The sequence below is a fragment of the Rhinatrema bivittatum genome, chromosome 1, assembly GCF_901001135.1.
Source record: "Rhinatrema bivittatum chromosome 1, aRhiBiv1.1, whole genome shotgun sequence".
NCBI lineage: Eukaryota > Metazoa > Chordata > Amphibia > Gymnophiona > Rhinatrematidae > Rhinatrema > Rhinatrema bivittatum.
Window position 1 is genome coordinate 725,298,663 of NC_042615.1, and position 13,271 is coordinate 725,311,933.

The following is a 13,271-nucleotide window of genomic DNA, read 5'->3' on the forward strand; positions in this document are numbered from 1 at the left end:
TGCGCGTGCGTACTTTTGTTCGTGCACCAGGCGCGAACAAAAGTACGCTGGATTTTATAAGATACGCGCGTAGCCGCGCATATCTTATAAAATCCGGGGTCGGCGCACGCAAGGGGGTGCACATTTGTGCCTGTTCGGAGCGGCCTCGGAGGGAACTTTCCTTCTGCCTCCCCTCACTTCCCCTCCCTTCCCCTACCTAACCCCCCCCCCCCCCCCGGCCCTATCTAAACCCCCCTACCTTTGTTGGCAGATTTACGCCTGCCGAAAGTAGGCGTAAATCTGCGTGCGCCAGTGGGCTGCTGGCGCGCCATCATCCGACCCGGGGGCTGGTCCGGAGGCCACGCCCCTGGTCCCGCCCCGAACCGCCCCTGACCCCTGGACACGCCCTGGACACGCCCCTCCCACCCCTTTTACGAAGCCTCGGGACATACGCGCGTCCCGGGGCTATGTGCGCACCGGCGGCCTATGCAAAATAGGCGTGCTGGCGCACGAGTGCCCTGAGCACATAAATTGGGCCGGATTAATGCGCGCAGGGCTTTTAAAATCCGGCCCTAAACGTTTATACACCATCCAAAACGTTTTTGTTGTTTGTATTTCTCTCTGATTTTTTCATCGATTTCTCTGCCACATTATGGGCCGGATTTTAAAAGGATTACTACAGGGGTGCAGATTCTGAAATCTAGATCGGTGACATGGAATAAGTTTTAATTGCTAGCCAAAATTCTCAAATGATTAAACACAGTGAGGATAATTTTCAAAATGATTTACTAAACTGGGTTTTGTGCATGTGAAATCACTTTGCTCATGTTAAGTGGCTTTTGAAAATTGCTACAGTTTATGCTGTTGAACTGTCCATTATTTTTACCTGCGTTATATGCACTTAAAGTTAACATGGGTAAATGGGTTTTTGAAAATTGCTTTGATATAATGCATTAACTCTTGAAAATTACCTCCATGGAGTGTAATTTTGATGGTGCAAGACAAATGAAAGATTGATACACTGAACAAAAGAAGGTCTTCATTGAATAAATTTCTTTTGGTACAGGGTCAGAAATTTGTTTGAGAAATCTGGGTACAAATTATAATATCTTGCACCAGATCTGTTTTTAGCAGATAAACTTTAGAAAGAGAGTTTGCTAACTGCAAAAATAGTTTTTTGTACAGGCTTGGTAATTATTGCCAAGAAAAAAAAAACAACTTTTAGAAATCGCCTCCTATAGTTTTCTTGATCCACAGGAGATATTTGTGTGTAAGACGAGTATAGATTCCAGGATTCTTAGCATCACCACATATTATTCCACCAAAACTAGTGATGCCTTCAAGAATGTGATTGCACAGTAAAGGACCTCCAGAATCTCCCTAGAAAACAAACAGGAAAAATTCTTAATACAAGAAGAATCCGGAATCTAAGATATTTTTGCTGAGAATACATTTTTGAAATTTAATAAAGCAAACATAACATGGTGGTTTTGTTTCATGGTGTTTATGCATGGTTACTTCTTTACTTAAAGGTCTTTGTTTTAATGGTCTACAAGTCTGTTTTACTACCTTTTTTGTCTTTCACCAGCTCTCGTGTTGATACTTTTTTAAAATTGTGACAGATTTGTTCATACTCCCTAAACATAGTGAAGATAACTTTCAAACAACCCTGTGCTGCCCCATATACATGCGTATATAGTTGTGCAGAGATCTACTACAGTATTTTATTATCAGAGCATATCAGGTACATGCAGATTATAAAACACATGTATATCTAATCCCCAACATATACATGAATGTTTGGTTACATGCAAATACCTGCAATGCATTGAAAGTGCATACTTTCTCTACCTTTTTTTTATAAACATACGTGTGTATATTTTATGCACAAAAACCTAACACTTGCTCATGTAAAACCCTGATTTACACACAGAAGTTGATGTATTTTAAAAGTTGCGTGCTTAATTGAAATCACAGTTTGCCAATACCATTCTAGTTCTTTACCTGGAACTCCGCTTAATTCACCCAGACATCCCTCCGAACCAATAGCAGACGCTGGATGAGTCTGATATCAATCGTGCAAGATAACTGTGCAAATAAGTTATCAAAGGTACTCATGTAATCTTTTATAAAATATCAACTTATGGGGCAGATTTTCAAAGGGTTACGAGCGTAACTTATGTGCATAACCCTGAAAACCTGCTCCTGCACGCGTCGAGCCTATTTTGCATAGGCTCGGCAACGCGCGCAAGCCCCGGGATGTGCGTATGTCCCGGGGCTTTGTAAAAGGGGCGGGAAGGGGGCGGGGCACCGGTCCGGGGGCAAGACCAAGTCCTCCGACTCAGCGGCTGTGCCGGGGGATGGTGCGCCGGCCAGAGGCAGGTGTAACTCCTGAAATAAAGGTAGGGGGGGATTTAGGTAGGGCTGGGGGGGTGGGTGCGGAAGGAAAGTTCCCTCCGAGGCCGCTTTGATTTTGGAGCGGCCTCGGAGGGAACGGGGAAAGCCATCGGGGCTCCCCTAGGGCTCAGCGCGCGCAAGGGGCACAAGTGTGCACCCCCTTGCGCGTGCCAACCCCGGATTTGATAACATGCGTGCGGCTGCGCGCGCATGTTATAAAATCGGGCGTACATTTGTGCGCGCCAGGTAGAGCGCACAAATGTACGCCCGATTTTATAACCTGCGCGCCAGGTAGTGCGCAGGTTATAAAATCCGCCCCTATATGCATAACTCTTAGCCCAGCCCCAGAACACCTCTAGACCATCCCTTTCATGCACAGGTAAATGTGTGCTCAAAAGAGAAAATGTGCACGCATTTTTTTGTTTATAAAATAGCGTGCGAATACCAATTGCATACATGCTAATTTTTCACATGTAATTCCTTTGAAAATCCACCCCTTAGTCTCAAGAAAGGTAGTGAATGTTGGTTATATTATTCATGCTGTAAGTTGCGATTTACTTGTAGAGTTTTAGAACATGTAGTTTATAGACATGCATGATTAGTAGTAGATAACTTTATGTAATTGATTTGGCAAAAGCAAATAATGTTCAAGATGGAGCTTATGGAAATTTCTCATTCTTGGTCTGTGGCCCTGTCCTCCATTGCCAACTGACTTCACGCTTTTTGTCTTGTGGCACCTTGTGCCTGGATTTCTCTTCCTGAATTGCAGTGTCTTGCTTCATCACTGGCAATCCCCTTTCAGATTGCTTTTAACCTCCAAAACCCTGATCTTGACTCTCCTGTGTTAAACATGTTTTACTGTAATACTTAAGTGATTACTAGAAAGTATGAGGTCCATATTCATTAAACTGGGGAATAGCAAAGTTATCCAGTTAATTTTAGTTGTACTGCTGAATATACTTGGCTAAAATTATCAGAGTAATTTACTCAGATAACTTTAAATCTAATTAGATGTATGTTGAATATAGCCAGTTAAGTGTTAAAAAAATCCCGAAAGCTAGTGTGCAGAGAAATTGCCAATCTCCTCCCACCCCAGGTGCTGGCAAACTGCAACCCTTGTCCCTCTTGCTGAAATCTAGGGATGAGCATTTGTTTAAAACGAAATAAACAATGTCAATGGCATTGTCAATGGCATTGTCTATTTTGTTTCATTTCATTGAAACCACGACATGAAAGAAAAATGCTGCAATTTTGTTTTTCTTTTTACTTTCATGTTAGTGTGCTCTAACTTGGATTTAAAATGCACTAACCATGAAATTAGAGAAAAATGAAAAAAAAACAAACCCCAATGAACCATTTTAAAATCAAAATCAAGCAAAAAAATAACACAAAATGAAAATGACAAAAAAATAAAAACTTTGCACAGCCTACTGAATACGAAATACAACAGAGCTGACAGCTCCACCATATTAGTATTAATTTATTTTGTTCACTCTGTATGAATAAACCAAAAATTGCTCCCTCCACTGTCATTGAAAGGACCCCTCAGAACTGAGTAACTTTATCTCCCTAAAGTTAGCCAGTTAAAGTTCCTTAGTTCTGATTGGTCCCTTCACTAATAGCTGTCAGTGGTCTTTTCACCTGGAGTAACGTGTGTAAATTAATATTAATGTGCTGGGAGCTTATAGCTCTATGACACTTAGTATTCAGATAGGAGAGCCTCTTTGGCATATTCAGGGGTTGGAATTAGCGAACACCTTTTTTTAAAGATGGGGAGGGATCGGCACCCACCCTGCATGCTATTTTTTGGATTGTGTTATCCAGCTAAATTTAGGACTGAATTTTTTTTTTTTGAATTGTTGGTTGGGTAACTTTATCTGACTAGCTCTGAATATCAGTGCTAGCTGGATCAATTTAACCCCGCCCCTCTGAAGGAATCTGTCCTGCCTCTTTTTTTATCTGGCTAAGTTTTAGCTCAGTAAAACTCTGTCTATATTGTTATGAAAAAACAGCTTCCAAACTAGACAGATGAGGTTACATCAATGACTTATTTCACTACAATAATGCATCTCACAGTAACAGCTGGAGAATGACCAAGACATGCCAAGACAGTCCTGCATCACTTATTATCACTACTGTTACTTAACATTTCTCTAGCATGAATAGGTTCATGCAGTAGTGTACACACAGACAAGACAAATAGAGGTCAATATTTAAAATCAGTCTGTCTAGATAAATTGAGGACTTATCCTGACAAATTCTGAGTTTTAAATATCCTGTCCTGCTCAAAGGCTAAGTTTTAGTCTAAACATAGATCTCTATTTGTCTTGTCTGTGAGTCTCAACTAGATTATAAACTCACTGGAGAAGGGATTTACTCACCTAACTTTATCCAGCTAGCATTGAATATCAGTGCTAGCCAAGTAAATTTAAGCCACAGCCCCCCGCGCCCCACTCCCACTGAATGCCTCTTCTCTGCCTCTTTTTTTTCTGGCTAAGTTTTAGCCAGGTAATGTCTCATCCAACTAAAACTTAGCTTTGAGCAGGACAGGACATTTAAAACTCAGAGTTTGCAGGCCAAGTTCTGAATTTATCTAGACCGACCTTTTTAAATATAGATCTCTATTTGTCTTGCCTGTGAGTCTCAACTAGATTATAAGCTCACTGGAGAAAGGACTGTCTTTATTTCATATATCTGTACAGCAGTGCATGCATTAATAGCGCTAGAGAAATGTTAAGTATCAGTAGTGGTAATAAGTGATGCAGGACTGACATGGCATGTCTTGAACCCTGAATATTTACTCTCTTAGCAGAGACTTTTAGGATCCATCTCGTTCTACTTTCTTTATTCTCTGTCTCTTTAGGTCTCTTGATTTATTACAGTTGCCACTCCCCCCTTCAAATTCTTTAAATTCAGGATGATGGAGTCTACCATAAGCCACTAAGTGGGTCCATTGTACTTACACCACAAGTATCTCTCCCACCTCTGGCATCTCCAGCACACAACATGTTATTTGTAATGACAGGATTGAAATTATAATGCTTCTTATCATTGCAGACTTTTCTGTCCAAGATGCTGATAGTCACTTGCATTAGTTTGTCAGAACCAGATTTATTTTTATTTTTAGTTATTCCCCATCCGGCCACTTCACACTTCGTTCCTACTTTGATGTCCTTTTCTTTAGTTGGTAGTGAAAGAACAGCAACGTTTTTATTGAGTTTTGCACTTCTCTTCAGCTGCAAAACAAATGGAAAAAGAAAAATTGTATATAAGAAGGGAATACATTTTGGAGGTACGGTCAGGTACTTCACAAATAATCTTAAATATTATTTCTTTCCAATTTCTATATGGGAGATGAAGCCATTGAAACAAAAGATTGTTCAGCTGATGACTCCAGGGTGCGTGAGCTCGGTCAGAGTATCACCAGCTATGCCAGAAGTTGTTAGTGCTGACGGCAAGCCTGTCTGTAGGAAAGGAAAAGGCATTTGTCTTCCCAGTACAGCCTGCAACCAAGGGGACTACAGAAGATGTTAGAAAACCAGGAGAGTTAGTATAGAGTCCTGTTCACATGCTGATTTCATGAATTTCAAATTCAGCTCATCTCCTTCTGGTCTGTTATTATGCTTGTCAAGCAAGATTATTGCTTGACAAAGCGGGGAGTAGCTGGCTTATTACGGCGGTTACTACCCCAAACCAAATGTGCCTGATACTTCGCTTTCGATGCATATCCAGCATGGCTCTCTGCTTCATGGCATGGGAGAAAGGCTGATACATCAAGCATTTCCAGCATAGCTCTCTGCTTCAACAGCAGGGGAATAAGAAAAGCTGAGGCTTCACGCATATCCAGAATAGCTTCAACTGCAGGGGAGAAGAAAAAAAAAAAAAAAAAAAAGGATTCGCACTCACAAAGCAGGGAGTAGCTGGCTTGTTACGGCGGTTACTACCCTAAACCAAAAGGGCCTGATACTTCACTTTCAATGCATAACCAGCATGGCTCTCCGCTTCAACGGCAGGAGAGAGGAAAAACAACCAATAGGGGCTGTATGACATAGTCTGGGTAAAGGGAATAAACATGGGTGTAGCTTGCTTATTGCAGCAGTTACTACCCCTACTACCCCTAACTAATCAAGCTAGGTATTTCACTTGGATGCAGCTCCATCACTGCTCTCTACATTAATGGTGGGGGTGGAAGGGAAATAGAACCAAGAGTTAAGAGAAAAAGATAAGTATGAGAGAAAAAATGTGTGAAGCTTGCTGGGCAGACTAGATGGGCCATTTGGTCTTCTTCTGCCGTCATTTCTATGTTTCTATGTTTCTATATTGAGCTCCATATTTAGTCCCTTTGTCCAGCTAAATTTGGAACTTAGCTGGACAAATTCCAGATTTAAAAATCCCACTGGTCTGACTGCCCCGGCATAGCCCTATAACTTGTTATCTGATTGAACTTATCTGGTTATGCAGGAGAGTTAATCAGTTATGTTACTGGAATAACCCCAATTTTCAGTGTTATCTGCCTAATGTAGCTAGATAACTTTAAGACAGCTGAAGAAAAGTCCTAAACTTAGCTGGATAAACTTATCAGGGTAATTTTAAGAGAGCCTGGTATATTCAGTATTGTGCCTGCATTGCTGATTATCCCAGCTAAGGGGGTCATTTTCCAAAGGTATCGCACGCGATACCTAGATTGGGGCGGGTTCTGGGCGGCGTCCACACCAGAAGGGGAGAAGTCAGGGCGGCACCGGGGCGGACGCTGTGAAAACATCGCTGGTGGTGAAAGCTAAGGACCATTATCGCCGCCAGATTCACGCCGAATAACTACATCTTTTATGGTGTAGTTATTCGGTGCGAAAGCCGGGAGGCAGCGCACTGCAATGGTGCGATGGCTGCCAGCTTTCAAAGGCCCACCCCCCTGCTTCGCCCTCCCGTTACCGCCGGATTCTCTAAGGTCACAGACCTTAGAGAATCCAGGCCTAAATTAGCTAGATAAGTGTATGCAGGTAATTCTCCTAGCTGGCCGGTTGCTGAATATGCACCACATTATGTCCATCTGACAAACAGTTGCCTCCTATTGTCTCTTTACAGAGAAGGGCGACCAAAATGATAAAGGGAATGGAACAGCTCCCCTATGAGGAAAGACTAAAGAGGTTAGGACATTTCAGCTTGGAGAAGAGACGGCTGAGGGGGGATATGATAGAGGTGTTTAAAATCATGAGAGGTCTAGAACAAGTAGATGTGGATCAGTTATTTACTCTTTCGGATAATAGAAAGACTAGGGGGCACTCCATGAAGTTAGCATGGGGCACATTTAAAACTAATCGGAGAAAGTTCTTTTTTACTCAATGCACAGCTAAACTCTGGAATTTGTTGCCAGAGGATGTGGTTAGTTCAGTTAGTGTAGCTGGGTTTAAAAAAGGATTGGACAAGTTCTTGGAGGAGAAGTCCATTACCTGCTATTAATTAAGTTGACTTAGAAAATAGTCACTGCTATTACTAGCAACAGTAGCATGGAATAGACTTAGTTTTTGGGTACTTGCCAGGTTCTTATGACCTGGATTGGCCACTGTTGGAAACAGGGTACTGGGCTTGATGGACCCTTGGTCTGACCCAGTATGGCATGTTCTTATGTACCACACTCACCTCCTTTCTCAAACTGCTGCTGCATGCCATTGCCCCTTCACTCTCTAGATGTACAGCCATGAAAACTGGTTCATTTTGTGGGTGCCTCAATTTGTTTCATTAGTTTTGTAACAAAAATATCTGCTTTGTTTTTTGTTTCACATTGAAGTCAAAGGGAGGAGACCCCATTGATTTCATGGCAAAAGAAAAACAGACCTAGGACAGAGGCCTAGACCCGGCTGAGACCATGTTTCATTTGCCAAGGGCTAGGTCCAAAGTCGGGGCTGGCCAAGGCTGGGTCACAGTTGCCAGGGTCTGGGCCAAAAGCTGGGGCCTATCTGAAGCTGGTTCATGGTCGCCAAGGCTCGAGCCTGGCCTAGTTCTAACTCTATGCTGGGTTCTGGATGACTTTCTTGGTACAGATCAAATCAACTCGGTTTACATCGAACGAAGCAGAACTATAAACAACCATATAACAAGAGACAATTTGAAGGAGCATAAAAGTTACATTCTAACAAGGTTGCCTTAACTGGGAGAAGGAAAAAAAGAGGGGGAGAACGAAGATAGATTACTATATACAATAAATAAAATACTATTTACAATGGAGAATGGGAGGGTTTTATGAGTTTTATGAGTTTTTGCCACTATGGCCAACTTCAATTCAAATTCTCTCTTCGCCTGTCTTATCAATGTTTTTACAATTAACTTGAAAATGCTTATGTTTTATCCTATTTTCTTCAGATGGATCCTTCTTCCAATTTTTGAAAGATGTTTTTCTGGCTAAAATAACCTCTTCTTTCCTGATTGATAAATGTAAGAGTAGTAAATCACCTGGACCGGATGGTATACATCCCAGGGTTCTGAAAGAACTAAAAAATGAGACCTATTAGTAAACATTTGTAACCTATCATTAAAATCATCCATTGTACCTGAAGACTGGAGAGTGGGTAACATAACACCAATATTTAAAAATGGCTCCAGGGGCAATATGGGAAATTACAGACCAGTTAGCCTGACTTCAGTACCAGGAAAGATAGTGGAAAGTGTTCTAAATATCAAAATCACAGAACATATAGAAAGACATGGTTTAATGGACAAAGTCAGTATGGCTTTACCCATGGCAAGTCTTGCCTCACAAATCTGCTTCAATGTTTTGAAGGTATTAATAAACATGTGGATAAAGGTGAACCCGTAGATATATTTGGATTTTCAGAAGGTGTTTGACAAAGTTCCTCATGACAGGCTTCTAGGAAAAGTAAAAAGTCATGGGATAGGTGGCGATGTCTTTTCGTGGATTACAAACTGGCTAAAAGACAGGAAACAGAGAGTAGGATTAAATGGACAATTTTCTCAGTGGAGGGGAGTGGGCAGTGGAGTGCCTCAGGGATCTGTATTGGGACCCGTACTTTTCAATATATTTATAAATGATCTGGAAAGAAATACAACAAGTGAGGTAATCAAATTTGCAGATGATACAAAATTATTCAGAGTAGTTAAATCACAAGGAGATTGTGATAAATTGTAGGAAGACCTTGTGAGACTGGAAAATTGGGCATCCAAATGGCAGATAAAATTTAAGGTGATGCATTTACGAAAAAATAACCCATGCTATAGTTACACAATGTTAGGTTCCATAATATGTGCTACCACCCAAGAAAGAGATCTCAGCGTCACAGTTGATAACACATTGAAATCGTTGGTTCAGTGTTCTGCAGCAATCAAAAAAGCAAACAGAATGTTGGGAATTATTAGAAAGGGAATGGTGAATAAAACGGAAAATGTCATAATGCCTCTGCATCGCTCCATGGTGAGACCGCACCTTGAATACTGTGTACAATTCTGGTCGCCGCATCTCAAAAAAGATATAGTTGTGATGGAGAAAGTACAGAGAAGGACGACCAAAACGAGAAAGGGGATGGAACAGTTCTGCTAAGAGGAAAGACTAAAGAGGTTAGGACTTTTCAGCTTGGAGAAGAGACTGCTGAGGAGTGTTAAAAATCATGAGAGGTCTAGAACGGGTAAATGTAAATCGGTTATTTACTCTTTCGGATAATAAAAGGACTAGGGAGCACTCCATGAAGTTAGCATGTGGCATATTTTAAACTAATTAGAGAAAGTTCTTTTTCACTCAACACAATTAAACTCTGGAATTTGTTGCCAGAGGATGTGGTTAGTGCAGTTAGGGGTAGATTTTCAGAGGGTTACACGCGTTACGTGCGTAACCCCCGAAAACCTACCCCAAACCCCCCTGCACGCGCCGAGCCTATCTTGCATAGGCTTCCGGCGTGCACAAAGCCCCAGGATGCGCGTAAGTCCTGGGGCTTTCCTGGGGGGCATGTCGGGGGCGTGTCATGACGGCGCGTCATCGTGGGGCATGTCAGGGGCGTGACGCGGCCGGCACGTCACCCGGGGCGGGGCCGTGGGCATGGTTCCAGCCTGGGGGCATTCCGGGGGTGTGGACCAGCCTCCGGACTGGAACATGGCACGCCGGCGTAACTTTCGTGACAAAGGTAGTGGGGGTGTAGATAGGTCCGGGGGGGGGTGGGTTAGGTAGGGGAAGGGAGGGGAAGGTGGAGGGAGGCCAAAGAAAAGTTCCCTCCAAGGCCGCTCTAATTTTGGAGCGGCCTCAGAGGGAACGGAGGCAGGCTGCATAGCTTGGCGCGCGCAGGCTGCCGATTTTGGGCAGCCTTGCGCGCACCGACCCCGGCTTTTAACGGATACGCGCGGCTACACGTGTATCTATTGAAATCCCGCGTACTCTTGTTCGTGCCTGGTGCACGAACAAAAGTACGCGTGTGCGCAATTTTATAAAATTATATTATATTATAAAAGTTCTTGAAGGAGAAGTTCATTACCTGCTATTATTTTATTTATTTATTTAGATTTATATTCCCCTTTTTGCACTTTTTTCAGCTCTTCAAAGTGGATTACATTCAGGCAGTGTAGGTATTAATTAAGTTGACTTAGAAAATAGCCACTGCTATTACTAGCAACAGTACATGGGATAGATTTAGTTTTTGGGTACTTGCCAGGTTCTTATGGCCTGGATTGGCTACTGTTGGAAACAGGATGCCGGGCTTTATGGACCCTTGGTCTGACCCAGTATGGCATGTTCTTCTTCTTATCCGCTTGAGATTTAACTACTCTGCATAATTTAGTGTCATCCGCAAATTTCATCAATTCACTCGTTATACCCCTTTCCAGATCATTTATAAATATATTAAAAAGCACTGGTTCAAGTACAGATCCCTGAGGCACTCCATCCCTGAGTGATTCCTGTCTTTTAACCATGACATTGCCTCCTATCCTATGACTTTTTAGTTTTCTTAGAAGCCTCTCATGCGGGACTTTGTCAAACATCTTCTGAAAATCCAAATACACCACATCTACTGGTTCACGTGTGTGAATAAAAGTGTGTGTCTATGACAGAGAGGAGAAAATTTGTGTGTTTCCTCCTCTCCTGGCCCCAAACCCATATCTTTTCTACTAATCCAGGACACCCTCAGGGAGAATGGAAAAAGTTCCCAGGAATAGAGAGGGGAACATTTTTTCCTTATTAGTTTTACTTATTGGGTGATAATTGATATGTCTGATATTTTGAAATATTTAATTGAGTTTTGAGAAACGTTTAAAGTTGTTTTTATCCTTATTATACATTAAATGGTCTATTCATCATCTGTTTTGAAATATTGTTTTCTATTAGTATGGTTTACTATTATGATGGATTTATATTCTTGAGTTTGTGTTATGAGAAATGGTGTTGTTTCTGTTTTGCATTATTCACTGCACATAAGTCAGACTGGCTGGAAGGTCTAGGAGGGGAGTAAGGCTGGAGAGCATGACTGTTGGGGCCTGGGAGGACAGGAGAATGTTATTGCTTCTGTTTCTCTGAGATGGGAAGTAGGACAAATTTGATTTTCTCTGTGTAAGTTTTGGGAAATTTGCGTCTGAATATTTCTATTTTTTAAAGTACAGGGAAAATGCATTTGCTTTTATTTCTCTGGTGTTTCACTGAAGAAAGAGTCTGGCTTTTGGAGGTTTCCAGTTCAGCTTTTGTTTCCATGTTTCTCTTTCTAATTTGTTGTTAAATATTCTGTATTTGGTGAGGGGACAGGCCGTGAGCTGTAAGGAGGCTGCAGTGATGTGTGCAGGTCTGGAGAAAAGGACACATTTAGAACGTTTTTTCTTTTTCTCCTGATGGTCAGAAGTAGAAAAATGGAAAAATGTATAAATTTTACATTACAGTCCTTGATTCTTGCTCTTATTCTTTATCAAAGAATTTTTTTTTTTTGCTTGTAGTACCACAGAAGGGACAATGTGGGCAGGCTAACTGTACACAGAGAAGCTTTGCCCCATAGACTGTTCACAATATTCTGTCAGTTCATTTTTTTTATGGGGTTTGTATGAATGTGACTTTCTTGTTTTTAAGAATTTCTACAAAGAGGATACAGGGGTGCAGGGAAGGCAATACAAATGCATTGGCCCCTGGGTGCCGGAGACCCTCACTATGCCTCTATGCAGTGGTCTTCCTTCCCCCCATGATAGGGTTGGCAATTGCGTGGATTTAAACTGTCTCAGTTTTGTGCTGAAGCCTACAACTTTTGATCCTCCCTTTGAGTCTCTATCTACCTTGCTTGTTACCAGGGGCAAATTGGCCTACTGGGGGATTAGGCATGGCCCGGTGATCCGGTATAGTGGGTCATGTGGTCTCCCTCCAGCAACTATTTATATCTCTATAGGAGGGCTATCTAATAATTCGAGGTGAGGTGATGATAGTTGTTTAGGTTTCAGGGGCCAGTTTTGCATGTAGAGTGGGATGTACGAACAGCACAGTACACCTTGGTGAAGATTTGATGTCATTTGGAGTAAGGAAAGTCTCATAAAGATGAAATTTTGTACTAATTTCACCCTAGCTTGATGATACGTGCATCATGTAAGGGTGAGATAATATAGTACTTTCCTCATTCCAAATGACATCAAATCTTCACCAAGGTGTACTGTGCTGTACTGTGTGTTAGGGATGTGAATTGGGCTTCGGACGATTGAAAATATCATCAATATTTTCAAAAACGTCAGAAATCAGGGGCTCCCCCAAAACGATAGGAAAACCCCAAGATATTGTTCGTGGGGGTTCTCTTATCGTTTTGGGGGAGGGTGGGAAAAACGGCACACAAAAATAACCCCTAAACCCACCCCGACCATATAAAACTAATCCCTTAGTTTCCCCCACCCTCCCGACCCCCCAAAAAACTTTTTACAGGTACCTGGTGGTCCAGTGG

General features: G+C 42.0%; 1 protein-coding gene across 1 annotated transcript in view; it reads right to left on the reverse strand.

The window, feature by feature from the left end:
* Nucleotides 1-779: 779 nt before the first annotated feature.
* LOC115082135 (granzyme A-like) overlaps nt 780-13,271 on the reverse strand; it is a 44,578-nt gene continuing 32,086 nt past the window's right edge. The window contains exons 4-5 of the mRNA XM_029586395.1: nt 5,340-5,612; nt 780-1,359 (exon numbers count right to left, since the gene is read on the reverse strand). Coding sequence (XP_029442255.1) covers nt 1,201-1,359; nt 5,340-5,612 — 432 coding nt within the window. The 3' untranslated portion in view covers nt 780-1,200. The remainder of the gene's footprint in view (nt 1,360-5,339; nt 5,613-13,271) is intronic.